Source organism: Gambusia affinis, linkage group LG23, assembly GCF_019740435.1.
Source record: "Gambusia affinis linkage group LG23, SWU_Gaff_1.0, whole genome shotgun sequence".
Lineage (NCBI taxonomy): Eukaryota > Metazoa > Chordata > Actinopteri > Cyprinodontiformes > Poeciliidae > Gambusia > Gambusia affinis.
Genome location: NC_057890.1, coordinates 16689147 through 16713649, shown reverse-complemented (window position 1 = coordinate 16713649; position 24503 = coordinate 16689147). Strand labels below are relative to the sequence as shown.

Sequence of the window (24503 nt, the reverse complement as noted above, 5' to 3'; positions counted from 1 at the left end):
TCATTATGAATGGAACTAAAGACTTATATCTCCATAAAAATCTGAAAATACTTTATAATTTACAGATGATAGAAGCTGAGTTAGTTAGCTTGCTCGCTAATTAGCAAGGGTAAGCTAGCAGTGAGTTAGCGGTAGCTTCAATTGTCTCGAGTCACAAAACGCAATGAAGATATCTGAGTGCAACTCAAACTTTTTCCAGACAGAAAAGTCCCACGAAAAAAGAAATACAGAAAATACACAAGATTAAATAGTCCTGTCAAGACAAAATGTCAGTATTTAAGGTGAACTTACTTCTTTTTTTTTAAGAATTTAAGACATTTAAGTCCTTAATTGTAGATAGGTGACACCTTGAGATTTTTGCAAGGTAGCATTTAAAGCTCTGTACTTGAGAAAAGAAACTTTAAAACCAATTCCAAAATAAAATGTAGTGAATATCAAACCTGGTGATTTGACCAGACTGGTAAAAAGAGCAGTAATAGTTATAATGCTAGTAAACAGTAGTAGGTGATATGACACAATTATAGAAAATGGTACAGAGTCTTGTGTCGTATTTGGGAAACTAAAGGCTTTAAACTGAATTTTAGTGTAAGGAAGGAAGGAAGAAAGGAATCAAATGTAGGAGGGAAAACATGAAGGAAAACATAGATAGATAGATAGATAGATAGATAGATAGATAGATAGATAGATAGATAGATAGATAGATAGATAGATAGATAGATAGATAGATAGATAGATAGATAGATAGATAGATAGATAGATAGATAGATAGATAGATAGATAGATAGATAGATAGATAGATAGAAGAAACTATTTACAGAGTGATTCTGAATAAAACCTGGAAACAAATATTTTTTTCCAAACTCTCTTTTCCAGACAAAAACCAAAACTGGAAAATAAAAGATACTACAGATTTATATTTATACATATTTATAGTTATATATCTAGTAACATAAACTACACTAACACTAACTAGCCACACAGTTCAGATTAAACTCTAACATGATGCATTAAAGTCTGACAACATGTGTAAAAGTTTAAGGGGTGTAAAAACTTTTGCAGTCAGTATCTGTATTAAAATTAACTTGATGTGGTTTGTGTTACTGTTCCTGCTTCTGTTTGTTTCTTCATTTATTTTCTGAATGACTCCCCCCCCCTCCCCTCCTCGGGGTCAATTCATGGGAAAAGAAAGTTTTCCTGCAGCCCTGAGAGAAATCCAGTTATTTTCGGACAACACGTCACCGGTTTTAGTTGCAGCCCAGAAACTTCTTTCCATCATCCAACTCGCTTTCTTCCCTCTCTCTCTCTCTCTCTCTCTATGAACTTGTTGCACAGCTGTGTTGTTCCCCGTTATCACGCACGGCGCCGCACGCCCGCCCGCAGCGGCGCACACATGAGCGGGCAGCTTGAGGAAACGTCAGCAGGTTTCGGCTCGCTGCGTGACATTGCGGTGCCCGTTTTTCTTTCAGCTAACGACTCAAGGATGGACGCGTGACGCACCGAGCCACAGGTATTCATTTAGCGGGGATCGTTGAGGATTTCTGCGGGATTTTTTTTTCTTTGCATGAAATCTCTTCCATTTTTGGAGGTTTATTCCTCAAGATGCATGGTTATTTTTTGGAGCGTAAACGGCGACCCATGTGATAACCTTGAACCAACAGGTTCATTACGCACGACACTTTATGTCGGAAAATACAGTTTTTTCCTCAATTGTGACTCATTTATGGTCACGAAATCAGATTAATCTCGAGCATATGTGCTTGCATGTGTGTTTTTATTTCCTCCTCAGTGAGGGAGCGTGCACACACGTCAGCTCGGGGAGGGCAAAGCCTGCTTAAAATGCAGCGAATGTGACAGCCGAGCCCACAGTCCAGACTACAGCAGCGCCTGGACCGGAAAGGTGAAGCGGGGCGGGGGCGGGGGGCACCAGCAGCATGACCGTGGTGCCCGGGGAGAACCTGGATGAGACGGTGGCACTGGCCGCGCTGTCCGCCCAGGATGTGTACGACCCGGAGCGAGCCGACAACCAGGAGTGCTGCGAGCGGGTGGTCATCAACATCTCCGGGCTGCGCTTCGAGACGCAGCTGAAGACCCTGGCCCAGTTCCCCGCCACTCTGCTGGGGGACCCGCGCAAAAGGATGCGGTTCTTCGACCCGCTAAGGAACGAGTACTTCTTTGACCGGAACCGACCCAGCTTCGATGCCATCCTGTACTACTACCAGTCTGGCGGACGGCTCCGGAGACCCGTCAACGTGCCGGTGGACATCTTCATGGAGGAGATCAAGTTCTACGAGCTGGGGGAGGAGGTGATCGAGAACTTTAAGGAGGATGAAGGGTTCATCAAGGAGGAGGAGCGGCCGCTGCCGGAGAACGAGTTCCAGCGGCAGGTCTGGCTCCTGTTCGAGTACCCCGAGAGCTCCGGACCCGCTCGGGGCATCGCCATCGTCTCCGTGCTGGTCATCCTCATCTCCATCGTCATCTTCTGCTTGGAGACCTTACCCGAGTTCAGGGAGGAGGCCCGGATCTTCGACGGGTTAATCCCGACAAACGGCACCGCGGGCGCCGAGCCGCCGAACCCGTTCACGGACCCGTTCTTCATCGTGGAGACGCTCTGTATCATCTGGTTCTCCTTCGAGCTGCTGGTCCGGTTCCTCGCCTGCCCCAGCAAGCCCGCCTTCTTCAAGAACATCATGAACACCATTGACATCGTGGCCATCATGCCCTACTTCATCACGCTGGGGCTGGAGCTGGCGGAGCACCAGGGCAACGGCCAGCAGGCCATGTCGCTGGCCATACTAAGGGTCATCCGCCTGGTCCGGGTCTTCCGGATCTTCAAGCTCTCACGGCACTCCAAGGGGCTGCAGATCCTGGGGAAGACGCTGCAGGCCAGCATGCGGGAGCTGGGTCTGCTCATCTTCTTCCTCTTCATCGGGGTCATCCTCTTCTCCAGCGCCGTGTACTTCGCGGAGACCGACGACCCGGAGTCGGGCTTCAGCAGCATCCCGGACGCCTTCTGGTGGGCCGTGGTTTCCATGACGACAGTGGGGTACGGCGACATGTGTCCAGTGACCATCGGTGGGAAGATCGTGGGCTCCCTGTGCGCCATCGCTGGGGTCCTGACCATCGCGCTTCCGGTTCCGGTCATCGTCTCCAACTTCAACTACTTCTACCACCGGGAGACCGAGCACGAGGAGCAGTTCCAGTACACGCACGTGACCTGCGGGCAGCAGCAAGCGCCGTTCGGAGAGTTCAAGCGGAGCGACAGCCGGCCGTCGCTGTCCAAGTCCGACTACCCGGACAGCGAGGACGCGGACTCCGTCAAGTACACGAACTGCAGCCCGCAGAAGGCGTATGGCGGGAAGCTGACGGACGTCTGAGGCTCCTTGTTTCCGCCATCAGAGGGAATGTTTTCAGTTGGATCCCCTCTCCACTCCCGACACGGTCTTCCATCCAGCAGGACAACTGATCAGCCTCTGTAGCACTTTACTGTCATTAGTGAGCAGCTTTAAGGTTTACATTCTTCTGACACGGGACCAAATTAAAACTCAGTTTAAAACTTAAAAAAAAAAAAAAAAGCCTGCGAGACAACACGCAGGGTTAGGAGAAAGAAAAAAACAAATACAAGAAAACCCTCATTGACTTAAACACAACGAATCTGGCGAGAAGCTTTTTCCAATACAACAGCGCCATCGTGTGGTCAAAGCGGCTCACTGCGCCGCCGTGCCAGATGCAGTTTCCATGGCAACCTTCCAGACTTTTCTGTTGTTGTCTGGTGCAGGAGCAAAAAGTGAGGAGGCTCCAAACCACCATGTTGTGGAAGCATCCATGTTGTTAAAAAAAACCACACAAAAACTCAGACGCTCAGCAGCTAATTACTAACGACAAGTAAAAAAAAATAATTAAATACAATAAAAATATTAAGATTATAGCTTACCGCAGCAATTTAATACATTAACAGTTAATTTTTAGATGTTTTAGAGCTCAACCTCGTCTATCGTGGATATAAATATGTTAAAAAAAAGATAATTTAAAGAAAAATATGTAGAGTAAAAAAATCAAAAGAAAAATATCTAATATTAACAGAAAATACAAAATTATATAAACACTTTATAGTTGTACAGTAGCACAAAAAAGGTTAAAATAGAAACATAAATTAAAATTAGATATTTTTTAGGGGATTTTAAGATAAAATGCAAATCAAGAACTGTTTAAACTATTAAATTTGATCTATTTAAATGAGTTCAAGTCTGAAAAGCTATCAAGCTTTTCAACAAATTATTGCACTGATAAATATTTTTGGTTCTAAAATAATTATGAATAATAATTCAATCTTAATGCACAAAAAATCAAAAATGTATGAAGAAATTGGGAAAGAAAACATCATAGGATTTTTCTTTAAGTGAGTTTAGAAATAATTTAAAAAATCCCAAATCAAATAGTTTTGAAAAACAAATTTTAAGTATTTAAAATAAAAAGATCAGTCCCTTGCTTTCATAGAGATCCCCAGCGGTTCTGATCCGTACCTGATCCGAACTGAAGGCCCTTCAGTGTTGGAGCTCCCTGGTCCAGCAGCACCTGGAGTCACCTGGACAGCGGGCGGAGCAGACGGAGCTGCTGGAGACAAAAACAGAGGATTTTTAACAAGTTGACGGAGTAAAAACCTTCACTGGAGTTTATCAGACTGATGGATGTTTGAAGGAAAAGTCCGACGGCTCTTCAGCTCAGACCAACATCCAGTTCTGGTCCCACAAGGTGAGCCATTAAACGCCGTGTTGTCACTTCCTGTCTGACCTACATGTTGCACACATTTTAATCAGTTAGCAAATTTAGACTAAATTTGGTTCAGAAATCCAGAATCAGTTCCTTCATTTGGCCAGATGGGGGCAGTACCAATTAATCTTCATCAGTTTATTTGAGTTCCTCTTGTTGTGTGAAGACAAAATGTGCACTTTTTTCATTATGATTGTTTCCTTAAATAATGCAAAGTTAAAATGCAGACAAAATAGAAATTAAACCTGATATTAAGCAAGTTTCAAAGAGCAGTTTTAGGAGGTAAACAAAATCACAACTCCGGTCTAAAACATTAAGATCTATCATAGAAGTACTTCAAAATAAAGCAAAGCCACAAGAGCTGGTAGGAGGTTCAGACTTCCTTTTACAGGCAGATGTTCTGCATCAAAGAAACAAAAACAAATAAAAAATATCGTTATTTCATGAAAAAAAAAAACAGCAAGAAATAAAAGCAGAAAGAAAAAGACGTGAAGTTATGCAACTCAAATTCATTGAATTAAAAATGCAAAAGGAGTTTTAGTTTCAAAAGTTTTACAAAATCTATAAATTCCTAAAAATCCAAAACATTAAAAAAAAGAAAACGCTTTGGACTGTTGGCTTAGTAAAAGAAAAAAACACAACTTCAAAATTTTGGGTGGCATCAGTTTATTTCTGGTTGGTTGGTCAAATTTTTACTGTTTAGACTTGTAGTCAGGGGGCCGATCATTAGAAGGGCCACAAATGGCCCCTGAGCCACACTTTGGACATCCCTGACCAAAGGGATTTTCCTACAGGTTTAGTAGTAATCAGGACTAAACTTCCCAAAAACATGTGATCACAGATAATCAATAACTTAACAAGAGCTTAATTCTGTAAATTAATGCTAGCAATAGAAACTACTCTTTTCTTTTTTATTACTATTATTATTAGTAGTAGTCGGCGTAGTAATAGTAGTACTACTGTGCACCTGTAAATATAAAGTTTGCAGCTTAGCAACAGAAAGGCATTGAAACATGTAAATACTTGTTTATCATCATCTTACTCTGTAATCCGGCCAAAACCAGTTAAAAAGGGAATCTCAAAATGTTTACCAACAGAGGATCAGCTCAGCAAAATGACTCCAAGCACACAAAATGACTTTACTACGATGAACGGTAGATACAAAAAGACACAAAAACAGCAGAAGGACAAATGAAGGTTGACAGTCCAACAAATCCATTAAAACATGAGAAAACAAGTTAGTAAAAAAACGAATACACAGCAGGATGATCTGAACTGTTTATATGATGTTAATTCACAGTTAAAAAAAGATTTATAGATCTGCATTCAGATTTAAAATCTGGACAAACAGAAACCTTCAAAGTTCCTGCTGATTGTTGTTGTACTACTGTCGGCCTGCAGGGGGCAGCAGAGGCTCTCAGCAGAATTTTTTATTCTGTTTCAATGTGAACACGTTTTAAAGCATTTTTACGCCTCTATTTAACTTAGAATAATTTTCCAGCAACATCAGAAGACCTTAAAAATCCAATATAATAACATTATTCACAGTAAACAGTGAAGCTGTTGCAGGAAATCACCAGATTTGTGATTTATAACGCTCCGAGCTGTGACGTCTGTCCCGGTGTCTGACCTCACAGCTCATGAAAAGTCATGCAGAAGTTTCAGAAGTTGGATCTGAATCTGCAGGATGATGGGAGGAAACAGGAGCCGATCAGGTGGAAGATCTCAGACTCAAGTTAGACGGAGAGGAAATGAGGAAAAGGAGTAAAAGTGACAAATTGCATAAAGACAGAAAGAAAAGGAGGATATCAGTCGGTCATGTTGCGTAACGCAGCGTCTCCGTCCTGACAGCTGTAGACATGACAGCTCTAAGAAATATTAAACTAACTGCTTCCACCTGGAGGGATTTACTGCAAACTTCTTCCTCATGTGAACGGAGCAGGCAGCTCCACTCTGACAGGTGTCGTTAGTGTCCGTGTCCCAAAGCCTCAAGGTCTCACCTGGAAAACCTCTGGAGTCCAGAGGAGACGATGCAGAGACACACAAACACACGTTTCCACATCCAGCTGATAAAATTCACCATCAGAAGCTTCCTAACCTGATTTCTACTAGCAAAATAAATTCATTTGTAAATATATTCAGAAAAATCACAACAACAGGGTTGATTCTGGTCTGGATCACGTTATTAAGCAAGTGTCTCATTAAAAAGCACAAATTAAACGGAAGAAAACAACTTACATTAACTATTTAGTCCTAATTATAAAGCAAATCTGGGAAAAATTAGGAGAAACTAAAATCCACCAATAAAAAATTCAGAGGAATATCAGATATAATATAAGACCAAAAAAAGGAAGAAATGGCTGCAATTAAAAATAATAAAAACAGCTAAAATAAGAATCATTTCATTTATTGTACAACACAAGAAAAATTATTTAATTAAACAAAATTTAATTAATAAGCATTGTAATGGTAAAATAAAACTAAAAAGAATATAACAAAAAATTAGAACCACAAAGATATAAAAATAAATTTCTTTTGGCTTTACAAATTCTTTTATTTTTTTATTTATTTTTTAATGCAGCAATTTGAAACAGAGATCTAAAATATGGGGCAAAAACATAAAATTTTATTTAATTAAATATAATTTACAGGAAAAACACTAGACTAGTAAAATAAAACAAGACAAAAACGAATCTAATGAAAGAATTATTTTAAGAAATAAAACATTATTTAAAAACATTTTTTAAAGTATTTACCAAAAAGAGAAAAATATATATAAAAAAAGCAGAATTTTTCTCAAGTACAGAAAAAAATTATGATTATTATTATATTATCTCATTATAATAAAATAATAATAATACATTTAAAAGAAGAATAATTATTAAAATAATTTTAATTTGTTTTATGAAAAGATAAATCAACCATTTTCCCCAAGATCCTAAAAACTTTCTTTGTAGCTGTTTTATTGCAGATATCAACAATAACTTTTAACTAATGATGCTGCAAAGAAAACCTGAGAAAAAAATCTGTATTTTTATCACTTTTTTAAAAGGTTTTGGAAGACAAATCATAATAGTGAAATAAAATCAAATTAATCAAAAATAATTTTTCTTGATTTGTAAGAAAGTTCAAACTTTTATCCCTTCTTTAAGATGCTAAAATGTGATTTGTTCCAGTTTTTATTATAAACATTAAATAACTTTATTTTAAGAAATGTAACACAAAAATATATTAAGCTTAACTGGACAAATTCCTGCTTTATAAACTGCATATATAACATTACTGCAATTTAAATGTTAATTACTATTTATTTAACATTTTAGCCAAGCAAATCACAATGTTTGATGAGGTTTCCTTTAATCTATTTAAGGAAAAAAAAAAAAGAAATGCAAAACGCTCAACTTTCTCACCAAAGTCTTTCAGTTTTGGGTCAAATTAAACTTTTCATCGTCGTTTTTTCCTGCTGCGCCTCGTGGATTTATTTCAGAATAATTCAGAGTAAAATCAGAGTGAGCAGAGCGTTCAGTCTGTGTTTCATTCAGCCGCTGTTATTTAAAGGAGGCTTGATGAATTACAAACACGCAGGCTTAAACTGTCTGAGCAGCTGCTTAGCAACAGGATCACAATAACATGTTGTTTACATATGCGGCTCCTGCAGGTACTGACTGAGTGCAGCGCCTCCTGCTGGCTGAAAAGTTTAGCTTTTTCTTTTTTACACCATGAACAAAATTAAAATGTAATGGAAATCAGACATAGGAGTTCATTTCCTGGTTTAAAAAAATGATACAATTCTATTTGCTGTCTATCTCCGTGGCAACAGTGGACACTCTAACCTGATTGGGTGGCTTTCAATGCTACTTCCACCATGTTGTTTTGCTGTAGCGACGAGAAGACACTTTGAAAGGAACGATTAAAGGTTTTTATGAATTGATTAAAGAAAAATCTATTAAAATCGAGTAGGAAATATTTTTAAAGATGGCCGACAAGAACTGGGTGAATCTGAGCAACACGTTGCAGAACTGCAGAGGGGCAACAAAACCCAAGGAATGGAGGGATGAAGATTTAAACAAGACAGGAGAAGATAGAATGAACAAAAAGGTGAAATAAAAGTCTAAAATTAACAATTAAAGAAGAAATGGGAAAAAATTACCAAAGATTCGACAAAAAATAACCACAACACAAATAAGGAGGCTGCGACAGACTGGCGACTTGTCCAGGGTGACCCCCTCCTCTCGCCCGGGAAGCAGCTGGAGAGGAACCAGCAACCCTCCCGACCCCATTAGGGACGAAGGGTGTTCAGAAAATGGATGGATGGACAAATAAGGAGAGGACAGAGGTAGGACAGGAGGTAGGAAGGAGAAATGGAGGAAGGAAAGGCGGTAAGGACACAACAGAGGAAGAAAGAAACAGAATAAAAGAAAGAAAGGAAACAAGGACATAGTGGTGGAGAGAAGGAAGGAAAGAAAGAAGGAGTGATGAAGAAAGGAAGGAAGAAGGTCATAAGGATTTAAGAGGAAAACTTTGAGGCATTAAGGACATAAAGAGGCATCAAGAAAGGGAGGAAGGAAAAGAGACAAAGAAAGAACAAGAATGAGGAAAAAATGACAGGAATATCTTTCCATGCTTGTAAAACAGAAATATTTGCATATCAATCAGATAAAAACTTAATCGAGTTCAGAAAGAATGACAACTATAAAACTTTCATCTTTACAACCAGCAGCAGCTAAAAGTTGAATTAAAATATTAAGCAATTTAAACAAAGCCGATGTCTTTCTAATCTTTCATGAAAATATTAGAAATCCTGTCTATCCATGTATTTCAGCCTCTGCGTGTTCGTCTCTCAGAGTCTATTTTTAGCTTTACTACAGAGAACCGGTGCAGCCGTGCTTCAAGATGCCAGCTGATAAAACCTGTCTGCAGTGGAGCGCGCACAGCGCACAGCACGCAGCAGGCAGCACACAGCATGCAGCACACAGCATGCAGCAGGCAGCACACAGCATGCAGCAGGCAGCACACAGCAGGCAGCACACAGCAGGCAGCACACAGCAGGCAGCACACAGCAGGCAGCACACAGCACACAGCAGGCAGCACACAGCAGGCAGCACACAGCAGGCAGCACACAACAGGCAGCATGCAGCACACAGCACACAACACACAGCATGCAGCACACAGCAGGCAGCACACAGCATGCAGCACACAGCAGGCAGCACACAGCATGCAGCACACAGCAGGCAGCACACAGCAGGCAGCACACAGCATGCAGCACACAGCAGGCAGCACACAGCAGGCAGCACACAGCAGCAGCAGGCAGCACACAGCATGCAGCACACAGCAGGCAGCATGCAGCACACAGCACACAACACACAGCATGCAGCACACAGCAGGCAGCACACAACAGGCAGCATGCAGCACACAGCATGCAGCACACAGCAGGCAGCACACAGCATGCAGCACACAGCAGGCAGCACACAGCATGCAGCACACAGCATGCAGCACACAGCAGGCAGCACACAGCATGCAGCACACAGCAGGCAGCACACAGCAGCCAGCACACAGCATGCAGCAGGCAGCACACAGCAGGCAGCACACAGCAGGCAGCACACAGCATGCAGCACACAGCAGGCAGCATGCAGCACACAACACACAGCATGCAGCACACAGCATGCAGCACACAGCAGGCAGCACACAGCATGCAGCAGGCAGCACACAGCATGCAGCACACAGCAGGCAGCACACAGCATGCAGCACACAGCAGGCAGCACACAGCAGGCAGCACACAGCATGCAGCACACAGCACACAGCAGGCAGCACACAGCATGCAGCACACAGCAGGCAGCACACAGCATGCAGCACACAGCACACAGCAGCCAGCACACAGCACACAGCAGGCAGCACACAGCAGGCAGCACACAGCAGGCAGCACACAGCATGCAGCACACAGCAGGCAGCACACAGCATGCAGCACACAGCAGGCAGCACACAGCAGCCAGCACACAGCACACAGCAGGCAGCACACAGCAGGCAGCACACAGCATGCAGCAGCAGCAGCATGCAGCACAGCACAGCACACAGCAGCAGCAGCACACACAGCACACAGCACAGCAGCACAGCACACAACACACAGCATGCAGCACACACACAGCAGGCAGCACACAGCATGCAGCACACAGCATGCAGCACACAGCACACAGCAGGCAGCACACAACACACAGCATGCAGCAGGCAGCACACAGCAGGCAGCACACAGCACACAGCATGCAGCAGGCAGCACACAGCATGCAGCACACAGCATGCAGCACACAGCACACAGCAGGCAGCACACAGAAGGCAGCATGCATCACACAACACACAGCATGCAGCACACAGCATGCAGCACACAACACACAGCAGGCAGCGCATAGCACGCAGCACAAAGCAGGCAGCATGCAGCACACAGCATGCAGCACACAGCAGGCAGCGCACAGCATGCAGCACACAGCACACAGAAAGCAGCAGGCAGCATACGAGAAGGAACTCGCTGCAGCAAACAGAAAGGGGCGGGGTCGAACCGCTGACAGTCTCATACCTTATTTGGAAGTGGGACCATTGCACTCCGGAAGTGAAGGGGGGGCTATTTCCTGTATCATCCGCGGTCTCCCGTTTTTATTTTATTTTGGAATCTATTATACATCTTCATCTTTAGGAAGGATTTTCACTCTCAGCATGTATTTGAACTTCTCTCTCTTATTTACTTCAGCGCAGCTCACAGTTTTTTAACAACTTCTGTAGTTTTCGGGGTACTTCTAAATCTGCTCCTTAGTTGCATCTTTTCAGCCTTGCTACTGCCTCTAGTGGCGGGGGGAGGTAACACAACAAATCTAATTATATCACTAAATCAGAATACCACAAATTTTTATTATTTACTATTAATTCTGGTATTACTGGAACCGTAAAATATAAATTCCCTCACAAAACAACATACCTTTTCATTTTACTAAGGAAGTAGAGTAATTAAATGAGATAAATAAGACCTGAACGTGATTCCAGTTTCACTTGATGGCCAACCTGTTGAAACTGTGGCAAATTTTAAATCCTTTGTGTCAATTCCTATTTTTAAATAGAAAAATAAGCATTTTACTAACTACATTTTAATAACATACCGTTCTGAACTGGGTGAAGTTAAAACTATGACAATTGAGGAGTTCTGAGTGTTTTTTTATCTTACATGCAAAATATTTTTGTACAGTTTTGGTTTAATTACTGCTCTAAATATGTTGGTGCCTTTTTTGAGTCTGTATTCCCCAGTTTATGATTAATCGATTATGACAATTGAGGAGTTCTGAGTGTTTTTTTATCTTACATGCAAAATATTTTTGTACAGTTTTGGTTTAATTACTGCTCTAAATATGTTGGTGCCTTTTTTGAGTCTGTATTCCCCAGTTTATGATTAATCGATTACTAAATAAGTTGACGGTTATTTGAATAATCGATTAATCACGATTAATCCAGTTAGTAGTTTCAGCTTCCTGCTTTTCTTTCCTGACATCATATATGTTATATTTTCTTACAATTTCAACACCTTGTACAAGCTTTGACTGTTCGTGCTAATTTATTGTGCATCACTGCATAAAAACTTATTTTATTTCATTTTTTAGTTGTTTTTTTAATTATTTTTTTCTCCTTGTAGAACTGTTTTTAGTCAATTCCCACCAAGAACATTTTTTCTTTCTTTGAAAGTGTTATATTTTGTAAAGTTTAAAGTCCAAGTTGCTGCAGCAAAAACATAACTAAGAAAGTTGCTATGGAGACTTGGCGACCTTCAAATCTGCCTCTTTTTGCTGCAGTTCTAATAAGATAAAATATTTACCATCTTTCGTTAAATGTTTCTCTATTTCAGGGAAAGATTGACGAACCTCACTAACCCACTCCAGCTGCCACCATCCTCCTCATCCTCTCCTGCTTCCCTCCTCCGATGAAGAAAAAAACAACAAAGCTTGGATAAAATACAAAAACAAAACTTCACGAGAAACTCGGCTTACTCTCGGATTTTTACAGAGCACAGACTCTGAGGTACGACTCAAACGTTACTTGAACCATCAGCTGTGTCCTGCGTATACTTAGATGTTGTTTGGGAGGTTTCTCCTGTTGCTGTAGAGAACAAGAACTTGTTGTTGCTGTCTGTATGTCGCATATCATATCCAAACCAAATCACTGCATGCTTGGAAAGTAGAGCATGTAAACAGAAGAAACGTGGAACAACACCGACAGCTCGCAGATACGGAGACGTTATCCCGTCAGGCAGATGACTTTAGTTTTTTAAAGTATCATACTATATATGTTTTATACCGGGAGGTTGACATGGTGAATTATTTTGTAGATTTTTAAGTTTTTTTTGTTTTTTTTGCCTTGGTGAAAACAATGCAGCTCCAGCAGGCAGCTCTGATGAACATGTCTGCACCAGTGGGAGGAAAAATGGGGGTAAAAGTGTGAAAATGCATTAAATCCAGACATTCATCTATATCTGAATGTTCCTGTTTGGATCTTTGATCAGAATGCTGTATACCTGATTTATCACTACCTCAGTGTCAACTCACTGAAAAAATAAGCTTTAGCACCTGAAGGACTGATTATTATCACCAATACCGCTCAAGTTATCTGAAATGTTCTCAATTTAATCTCTAAAATATACAAAGAACTAAACTATAAAGATGTTTTCATCTTGATATCAGGTAGAAATGAACATTTAGAGAAACTAAATGAGTCTCAGATGTCCAGCCTGAGTGAGAAAAGCAGCTTTTTTGCACATTGTTTATTTGTTTTTGCATTTTCTGTTAGCTTAAAAGGCAATAAGGTCCTGCAGAGTGGCTCTGCCTGTCTTGAACATTTAACAAGAAATCAGTCCAGCACAAATTTGAATTTTAAATATATTTGAAATTTGGGAAGACAAATAAACTGGGAAACTGTAACACTTTTTAATATTGCTCAAATTTCTCTCAAATTATCTAAAAGATGCACATTTATTTGGAGCAGGATGAGCTGCAGGTGGAAACAAACTCCCAAGATGGTCGTGTTTTTCTTTGTGGGTCATTTTAGTTTCTTAACTTTTATTTCACAATATTTGAGATTTAAAAATCTAAGAACAAAACGATTGACAGATTTATGTGTCAGTCATAAATGTTAACTACTTTCGGTTTCCCTCTGGAACGAAGCTGAAAATAAATAAAAACTAGTTTGAGAAACTTTGGATCTAAAACGCTGGGAGAATTTTAAGCTTTTGTTAATTAAATTACTGTTTCTCAGCAGAATACTGAAAATCAGATTACCAGTCGCTGCTAACCCCTCACAGTGATGCCAACATTTTGTTTTGGGTAAAAATCCCATCCAGAAACTGCTGACACTCAAGAATCACAGTTACTAAATTTTGACGTTGCTGATATATATCAGTGTATCATCAGCATAAAAGATGTTTTGGTTTTACAAAATAAACATTAAGGGTTCCTATTTTAAAGAGCTTGGGATATTGCAACACATGAGGAGTTGCTATGGTAACCTTAACACAGAATGTCGTCCATACTTTGACATCACAGATAGGATACACCATGGGGGGTCCTTGCAGATTGTTGGAAATTTAGTAGGATTTATTAAGAAACATTTTCAGAGTTTAAATTTATTCTCATATTGGTAACCTATTTCTGAAGTTGAAATAGGGCGGGCCATGATGGCCTCACGCCTCGGCCGTGACCCAATCATGGCCGTAGCTCAGCATGGCATGTTCTGGCATGTAGCTGCATTTTGACACAGTTTAGGACAGTTGCGTTAGCTTGTGGTGCCAACATGAGCATATGTGGTAAAATCAATGTGGAACAATGCAGCTGATGGTTAGCCGAAGATCTTGGTAGAACATGAGTGGTTCTGATCATCGTCTTGGTGAGGTCACACTTTGGGGATGCAGTGTGAAGCATTACCTTCGTTGGGGTGTTTTAAGCATCTACAAACTTTCTCTGCAAGGCTGTGATGGCTTATTGTTGTGATGTCAGTGTATCTTTGAAGTTCAAGCATGGCTTGGCTATTGTCACATGAAACAGAACTGGCCACGATGGCTTCATGCTAGGCTACAACCAAAATTACGGCGATGTAACGGTGGTGGAGAAGTTTGAATGGGAATTTGAGAAAGTTGTGCAAAGTTACAGCCCAGAATGTGTAGCAATCATCAAGGTTTCCCCCAGAAAACCTGGTAAGCCCGGTTGTTGTGGTCATAGTCATAGTCAGGTTAGGATAGGTTATGGCTGACAGGATAATGAAGACCATATTAATATCTTCTTCCAGAGCAAATTAGCCCTAAAGGAAGTGAACCAGCATCTTCATTGACCAAACACGTTTAGACACTGATTAATGTCAAAGTTTGGTTGAAAAGTTATTGGGATTTTCCAGACTTTCTAAATTTGAGTTGAAGAAACAATAATTATACAACCATAAAAGTTGCCCAAAGACAGCAGCTTCCCTCCAGAGAATCAAACATCGTACAGAAAAATTTTAAACTTTATCGTATCTTTTTCTGTCAAAAATAAGAGCAATTGTCACGCAAAGTTTCAAAACCGTGCAGAAATGTTATCACAAAGTTTTAATGGTAAATGTTGATTTATATTAGCATCTTGTCTTTAGTTCTGGATGTAGGAAGAGCGCCACCTGCAGCTCATCAGCTCAACTTTTCAAACTGCTAAAACCAAACAATTCAGGAGTTTCTTATATATACAGTTGTGGAAAAAAATTAAGAAATCACTTAAAATGATTTTTAGGTCTGATGTTACTCTTTATAGGTATATATTTGAGTAAAATTAACATTGCTCTTTTATTCTGTGAACTACTGACAACATGTCTCCAAAACTCAAAGCAAAAGTTTTACTTGCAAAAAATGAGAAATAGTAAAAATAATGAAAATGATGCAGTGCTTTCAGACCACAAATACTGCAAAGAAAACCAGTTCATATTCATTTAGAGACAATACTGATGTTTTTACTCAGGAAGAGTTCAGAAATCAGTATTTGGTTGAATAACCAGCAGGTTTTCAAAGGGGTTCAGTGCAGCGTCTTAATTTTTCCAGAGCTGGATATTTGCTGAACGTTTTGGATTCATTTGGACTGAAAGGCAGGTGCTGTGGGTTGAGACAGCAGAAAGAATCCAAGCTCTCGCTCTCTTGTTGAAGGTTTGCTGTGTAAACAGCCCTGCGTCTCTGCAGCCCACATAAACACAGAAGTTCATCCACTCTGCAGCGTTCGTCCGGCAGTCACTGCTTTTCTGATGCATAAAAACAGCCGAGGGAGATTTCATTTGGACTGAAGCTTTGATGAGCTCTGACTGATGATTAACGTGTTCTGCATACTGTAAGTGCAATAAAAATGTGACGTTCCCCCTGCGCGTGCGGCGGCGTACTGATTATGGCAGACAGCCGTGGCTGTGGTCAGACTGTTCATCCTGTAAAACAGCTGCTGTTTGGTTTTTCAGCTGAAAACTTCAGGTTCATCACCGAGTCATTCTCATCCTCCAACAGGAAGAAGCAATAGATTCCTGCAATGTGGGAACTTTGAAGCGGAGGGATGCGTTTGTAACGCTTCCTTCGTAGTAACACGTTTGCAAAGAAACGTTACTATGATTTCTTCAGTTTTTTTTTATTCCATTTGTTGATGTTTATTTTTGTGATCTATGTTTGATAAAAATAAATCCTTAATTCTGATAAATCTCCATGTGTTTCACAGGACAACACATGAATTTTTTGTTTTTTGTGTGCATTTTCATTTGGCGTTGATGTGTTAATTTAAAATGGTTTGAATCTCAGATTCATTCGTTCTGCGGTTAGAAGAGTTTCACATTTGGCTGGAAACAAGGCAGAGTAACAGAAAGTAATTTATTCCCTTCAAAGGGGAAACTTCTTTTCACCAACTATTAAAAACTTTGAAATTATGAAAGAAAATTTAACTGAACCAACACAAGAGATTGAGTTATATAATGCAATAAATCAGCTTTTTCTTTAATTACATAGACTTTTTATAGGGACTAAATGGAGAAAATGGTCACATTTTGCCTTTAAGTGATTTAGTTTTTAAATTACCTGCTCAAAACTACTTACAAGTAGTTTTGCAAATAGGAAAAGATCAATAAAAACCAACCAGGTTCTATGTGGAAAAGAATCTGCCCTCTAAACCAATTACCATAAACTACCACCAAGAATTTGTGACTTTTACATTTAAGAAGAGGAATCCTGGTTTTAATTCGGCCGCAATGCAACAGGCAGGAGTTTATTTAATACCCAAAAAGTTTTTAAACTTTTTAGGTCCACCAAACTTTTCAACCACATTGAATTTGACATCTGTTTCCCAGGTTAACTTTTTAAAAAAAATCATTGTCCAGTAAGGCAATGTTGATTAGTAAATCATTTAATTAACAATCTAGTAAACATAAAAATCTTATTCTGAAGCAGAATTGAAATTGGAAATGTTTTTAAAGTGCTTCAATGAGCTGAAATTGAAACTTAAAAACATTACAAAATAGGATAAATGGATGAAATAGATAAAAATTTAATTAGAAGAAGAAATATTTTATGGGTTAAGTATCTCAAATTTAACATTTCATTTAAGAATAAATATTTAATTTCAGCACTGGTAATGATTTTCAGACAAAAAAGTTTTCAATTGATTTAAGTTTCTCTCCTCCTCTGTGCTACATCAACTCTGATTATCTGACTAGCATAGCCTAGCCCAGCTAGCACAGCATATACTAGCCTAGCCTAGCCTAGCCTGTCACATATAGGAATATCTAAACCATTCCCAGGCAGAAACCATTCCCTCTACCATCTCTGACTGGTTTAGACCATAAAATTGATCTGGTGTGTTTTTGTTGTTCATCTCAATTATCTGTGACTTTTTTGATCTTTTGATCTCAGCGGTGCAACCGTCAATTTTTTGGCTGCAACTTTGAGAAATTAGGTTGTGATAATCACATTTTCTAATTTTAAAGGAGGGCAGTTACTGTTTTCACATCATCTGGATAGTATTTTCTTTTAAAAAGGTAATAATTTTTCAATAATATCCTTTATTATTGGCCATTTAATCAAACTTGGCATTTTATTTAAATTGAAGCTTTACCTCAGGATATAGATACCCTCTGATTTATTCAATGTAAGAAAAGAAAATAAAATTGTTAAAATAAAATTCAAGCATGAATGCTGAAACCAAGATATCAGACGTAATTTAATTCACATTTACAGCATCAGATATTGCTTGAAGGGACTTTGGTGCCTCCACAGCAAAATGGACGACTTTAAACTTCTTATTTAAACTGAGCTGTTCATTAAGTGGCCATTAATGCATAAGGTAAGTTAGGTTTGTAAGTCTATTGTGTGGTTATGGAAAAGACGCCCCTGATAAGAAACCAGCAGTGCTCCATCTATATGCAATAATACATATTGAAAATATCTTCAGTAAATTTGTCTGGTTGTTTTTAACTGTGCATAAACCTTTATAGTGCCTTAATCAGAATCAGTTATGGTTATTTTTAATTTATCTCAAGCACTATAAATAAAAAAGTGCATCATGTTAGCACTACAGTGATGCAACCGACTGGTTGAACATAGAAATAATGTGTCGTCGATAAATGTTTGAATGTACAGTATTCCGTCTTCCTGTGTGACAAAGTAAAGAAAAATTTACCCCAAATACTTCAGAACTTCACAGAGAAAATGACAGTTTAGGATGATTTTCCGGATATTTGATTATTCTAATTGAACGTAACTTTTTATGTTTAATTGACCTGAATAAAAAAAGGAATTAAAAACTGCCCATATTTTGGTTTTTAACAACATTGTTCTATTGCTTCAAGAAAAACAATGTTAGACCCATGCAGGCATGAGTGTAACAACTTCTGTGTATTTTTATGTATTTAATGATGTTCTCATGCTTTGGTCCAATTAATGCAACAGAAAAAAACATACATATTAATATACATATACATAACATATAACCTGTCTGCGAAATCTCAAATTGCGTCCTCTGTGTTTTGCTCTAATTATAAATGATATTTTTGTTAACCGGAGTGTCTGTGTATGTTTCTGTATGACAGCTATAATATAAAAAAACAAACGGAGCGTTTCAAAAATGTAATAAATGTAAACGGCTTCAAACAAACTGTATTATGCACAACAGAGTCATTCTGAATCCTAGTTGTGACTATGTTCAATGTGGCCTTTACTTTCTCTTTCATGTAATGCAATGTTGTAAAGGGTTTGTATAATATGATGTTTATCAAAGTTACCAAGGCTTTATGTTTTTAAAAAATATGTTTAATAAATAAAACAACTGTGATAAACTGTAAAGCATCTAAGACTTTGTTTTCACTAAACAGTTTGCTAAAGTGCCTTTAGGGTTTTTTTTTTTTAATTATGTAACTTCACAAGTTAATTGTGTAAAATGCAAAATTTTGATTAAAAAGTACAAAGTATCATCTAGAAATGCAGTTAGACATCATATGTAGCAATGTCACAGCTGTTATTATCCATTAGCCCAGACCTGGGCATTTTAAGGCCCGCGGGCCAGATATGGCCCGTTGGGCATGCCTGTCCGGCCCGCGTCCCCCCAGTCAAAACAAAACACCGTATTTTCGTGTGCATGCGACACAGCTGTCTTTTATTTTGAAAGGGCTTGACGCACCGTTTATGAAGGCACGTACGTAAATGCTAACGCACAGCAACAGGTGATGCTAGCAATACACGATCCCCACAAAATGTCATCTCACGGTAAAAAGAAAAGTTGATTCGAATTCTGCATTTTAACAAGGCATGGACAGCGAAATATTTCTTTATTGAAGTCAAAGGCAAGGCCGTGTGTTTAGTTTGTGGTGCGAGGTTATAATATCCACCGTCACTATGTGACCAAACAGAAGAGATACAAGAACTTTTCAGAGAAAGAGCACATCACTGAGTCGCTCTGTACGCTCAACAAACACTTTTTACAAAACGCCTGGCATCTAGAGGAGCTGCAGTCAAGGCAAGTTTTGTCATATCCCACAAGATTGCTAGGAAGAGCAAACCTTTCTCTGACGGAGAGTATATTAAGCAGTGCTAATATTTCCTGAGAATAAAGACGCTTTTGAGAACATCTCCTCTCCCGCCGCAAACGTAACGAAGGATTGAGGCTGCAACTGAAAGACAGCGTGAATGATTTTGAGAACCGGTATTTTCCTGGCTTTGGATGAGAGCTGTGACATACGGGACACTGCCCAGCTGCTCATCTTCGGAGCACTGCAGAATTTAGCATCACGGAGGAGCTGGCAGGCATGCGGTCAATGAAAGGGACAACAACAGGGAGTGAGCTCTTAGTAGAGGTAAATGCGTGTCTGGAAAGCTTGGGTCTGAACTGGGACAAACTGGTGGGCGTGACAACAGATGGGTGTCCAAATCTCACAGGAAAAAAAGTTGGTTTATTAAAGAGAATCCAGGACAAAGATACTTGAAGCTGTCTATTCCTTGTAGTATTTCAGTTTTGGTTCTTACAAGTTTTCAAGTCATTACAGTTTCATTTGTAATTACATTTTGTAATGAGTTATTTTAATGTTACCTAAAGTGATATTAAACTCTTTAAGTTTCTGCTGTATTTAAAGTACTTTGTTTTCCCATTCATTTGCATCTGATTGGAGGTACTTTTGTGTTAGTCCTTCAAGTTGCAGCACTGCAGCTTTCCTTAAAACCATTTATTGCTCATATATGCAGTTGATCAGTTGATTAATATAACACACACCATTTCAATTGTGGAGAGATTAAAAAGTTAAAAATAAATGCAGATGTGATATTTTTTTAAACTATTAATTTGATAGTATTAATTCTCACTTCAGCCAAACCACAAATTAATTTTTATTAATATTTACTGAATATTCTTCTTAACAAAAGAATATGATTTAAATATTTTATTACAACAAGAGGTATGAGAAAATGAATAATGGGTCAAGATTAAATTTGAGTCATTGCTGGATCGGCCCTCCAACATATTTCAGATTTTTCATGCGGCCCCCTGAAGAAATTAATTGCCCACCCCTGCATTAGCCTATAAGCTATTGGTCCAACTTAGCACCTTTTATTATGTGCTACCTTACAAACTATTAGCACCACCTGTTAGCTTGTTAATACCCATTTGCTTTATCGCTCTTTTTATCATGTGCTACCTTGCTAATTATTAGTGTTAGCTTGTCACCAATTAGTGACATGTATCACCCGCTAGCTTGTTAGCAATTAGTGATATGTAGTACCTGCTAGCTTGTTAGCAATTAGTGACATGTAACACCTGTTTGCCTGCACTAGATTAGAAGCTACTTACACCACTTAACACTTTTAAAGATCCTCTAGCTGATTAGCTTTTCAGAGCCATTTTCTCCATGTTAACACTCATTAGCATGTTAACTATTGGTGCTAAGTAGCACTTTTTTCATGTTCTACTTGGATAATTATTAGTGCTATCTTGTACCTGTTAACATCTGTTAGCTTGTTAGTTAATAGTAACATAGCACCTGCTAACATTCATTAGCTTATTAATTATTGGTAAGTAACAATTTGTATAATGTGCTACTTTGTTAATTTTTAGTGACACCTAGCGCTTGTTAGCATCTGTTAGCTTGTTAGGTAAAAGTGACATTTAGCACCCGTTAGCACCATTAGTTAGCAGTGTTTTATCATGTGGTGCCTTGTTAGTTGTTAGATCCACTTAGCATCTGTTAGCTTGTTAACAATTAGTGACATGTAGCACCTATTTGCCCCCTCTAGATTATTAGCTGCTTATGCCGCTTAATACCTGTTAGCTTGTGAACTATAAATCTACTGATTCCACTGCTTTTATTCTAATGTGAAATAAAATCAAATACATTTGATTACTAAAAGAATAAATAATCTAATCCAACCAAAATATGAGTGGGATATTGAGGGAAGATTAGTTTGACCAAAAGAGGTGGACAATGTTACGGTAAATAAGAGGAATTATATTTCCACATTTTAACATCCTACCAGATGAAATGTTTTATCTATAAACTAAATGTATCAGTTTATTAGCTGCGTTTGTGGACGTTATTGGCGTTATTAGTACTGTGAGCCTTGAGAGCAATGAAGTCATGTTGTATTCTAACTGCTTGACTCGTGTTTTCAGAGTCAAGCAGATCAAGCTGATAACCTGCTTCCCTGCAACCGCTGTCGTTCCTGTCCTCATTCAAAAATAATGACTCCGCTGCAGGGAAACTGATCCATTACGTAACAAACGGGCGCCGAGGGACTCTGAAGATGGCAAGTGGAAGGAAAAAACTCTGCACAGCTGAGGCTGAAAAAGAACCGGGACTACTGACCAAACACGGAATGATGTCTTAAAAGTACTGGTCAGTTTTCAGAAAATATTGAGTCTTTTTTGTAAAAATAAAAATACTTTCAGTTGGATGTTCATTTAATTCGTTTGATTAATTGCTTATTGAATAGAGAGACAGAGTATTTATCTAATGTTACTGCAGCTTATGATTCTGTTTTTGGAGAAAATTTGATTTCATGAGGTTAAAAAAATCTTTGAATTTCTCTAATTGAGTTTCAGAGTCATTATTTATTTTTAATAACCTGTATTTTGCTGTTCACCAGCCTGCAGGAGGAATTCGTTTCCCCGTTCTCCTCCTGTTTAATTCATTACTTTTCTTTCCTCCAGGTGTTTCTGGGATCGGACCCGGCTGCTCTCCGCGCTCAGGGAAACAGAGGCCGGCCGTGTTCAACAGGGAAAAGCTTCATCCTGCTGCTGCATGACTTCATGTACCTCACATGTTTTATTCATGCAACAAACTCACAATCTGCACAGCGCGCTCAATCCTGCTGCTCCTCTGCCTCAACTTAGGCAAAGAAAAATCTGAATATTGATATCTGACCCAAACATAATTAGTCTTGCTACAGATACTTAAAACTTTAAGACGCAAATAGTAGAAGAAGAAGAATCCAGGCGTCTGACAATAAATAAGATTAAAAGAAATCAAACTAGAGGTCAGGTGGGATTGCTGAAATAATTTTGGATTTGTTAAATGCGAGAGGGGGAAGACATGCAGCAAACGTCGGCCGGGTCCGGGAATCAAACCCGCGACGGCCGCGTCGAGGACTGAAGGTTTCCAAATGTGGGTCGCGCTATCCCCTACGCCACCGCAACACGCCCCAATTCAATTTCTATATTAAATGAGAAAATAAACATGTTATTGCCTAAAATGTTACATAGCAGTACTTTAGCGAATGCTTGATTATTTATAGATTAATTCATTTCTGTAATAACTGATTAAGAGTTGGACAGCAAAAGGCGCTTTATAGGAGATTTTTTCATTTCATTTTATTTTTTTAAAGAATTTGAACCAAATTACAACCAGGTTACTTGAGGAGTTATAGGCAGACACATTGTCAGAGAAACATAACAGAGATATTAATGTTTTTTACTAAAAAATAAAAGTAAAAAAGCCAAAAAAAACCAGCTTTGGCTTAATTACTGCTGACTCTGTTGTACTTTGACAAAATTGAATATTTCATTTTCTATACTGCAGTTAAGGATTAATTGAGGCTTAAATTAGTTGACAATTATTTCAATAATTAATTAATCACAATTATATCGATTAATCTTGAGAGAATTTGATTTAAACCAACAGCTGCAGCGTGTGTGTTTTCCAGTTGCTGCTGGGTGATCCGTGGTCTGACTATCATCAGCTGTTCTGGATGTACCATTTCTCCGCCCGTCTTCCCCACGGTTGGCGTTGTTTAGTTTTTTTAAGTCCTGATCAGCTGTCAAACCTGCCAGGACGCCTCTCCTTCATCTTCATCCTGCTCGGCTCCTGCAGAGCCTCCTGCGGCGGCGTTATGTCACCCTGACATCTAAAGTGCCGGGATCGATCCGCCCGCTGACACCCAGCCCCATTCAGGTCAGCGTTATGGTGATCAAAGTGTCGTTTCTCCATCGATGTGGCCATTTTATGGTTTCTTTATTTACTCCGAGCTGTGAGGGTGTTAATTTATGCCCTGCTGACGGGCGGTAAATTATTTTTAACCCAACAAGCCGTGCGGCTCTCTGGGGGACACATTGTTTGGCACATAATGGCAGGAAAAGTGGATTTACTGTCTGTGGGGTTCTGATCGTTTGGGAATTTTTATTTCAATTTGACATGTTGACTAATTTAATCAGTTTTAATTCAGGTTTAAAGTGGGTTAGTGAACTATTATTAGTTAAATATTGTTAAATTAGCTAAATTCGGTTTTTAATACTTTGGTTAATTTTAGGTGCAAAATTCAAAAAGATCAAAGTTTTGTGATTATTTATACATTGATTGGGTGTTGAATAATCAACAGAAAACCAATTTTTATAAAACATGTATTTAATCATTGTTGAACTAACAGTTTTCTCTCATAGTTTTTACTGTCGCCTTTTCGCACACTGAGGTAACTTGCGTTTAGTTTTATTTCATTTTGGCATTTTCTTTGTCCAATTTAGTCAGTTTTATTAGTTTTTGGAGTTGATTTGCTGGTTTTATTAGGTAATATTAAATTAATATTGTGCAGACTTTTTATTATTTAAAGCACTTTGAACTGCCTTGTTGCTGAAAGGTGTGAAATAAACTTGAAAGATTGATTTAGTTCCAGTTTTTGTTTTTACACATTAATTACCATTTCTATTTATTTCAGTTAACAAAAATGTCTTCTCAATTTCAGTTTTCATTATTTCTTCATT

The 24503-nt window shown here is 39.0% G+C and overlaps 1 protein-coding gene across 2 annotated transcripts; it reads left to right on the top strand.

Annotated features, from left to right (window-relative positions):
- Positions 1-1326: 1326 nt before the first annotated feature.
- LOC122826649 (shaker-related potassium channel tsha2-like) lies at positions 1327-17412 on the top strand. 2 transcript variants are annotated; one of them, XR_006369835.1, is made up of 3 exons: positions 1327-1507; positions 1787-4749; positions 12644-17412. XR_006369835.1 is itself a non-coding variant. In XM_044108773.1 (2 exons), exon 2 carries the CDS (start codon positions 1932-1934, stop codon positions 3372-3374), a length of 1443 nt encoding a protein of 480 aa, XP_043964708.1. In that variant the 5' UTR covers positions 1327-1507; positions 1787-1931; the 3' UTR covers positions 3375-9114. The 2 variants fall into 2 exon arrangements, 1 of the variants encoding a protein (XP_043964708.1); XM_044108773.1 differs by lacking the exon at positions 12644-17412 and having other exon boundaries at positions 1787-9114.
- Positions 17413-24503: the final 7091 nt, after the last annotated feature.

Excerpts from the sequence above, each read along its gene's own strand:
- LOC122826649 (XM_044108773.1), top strand. The coding sequence starts at position 1,932 with ATGACCGTGGTGCCCGGGGAGAACCTGGATGAGACGGTGGCACTGGCC.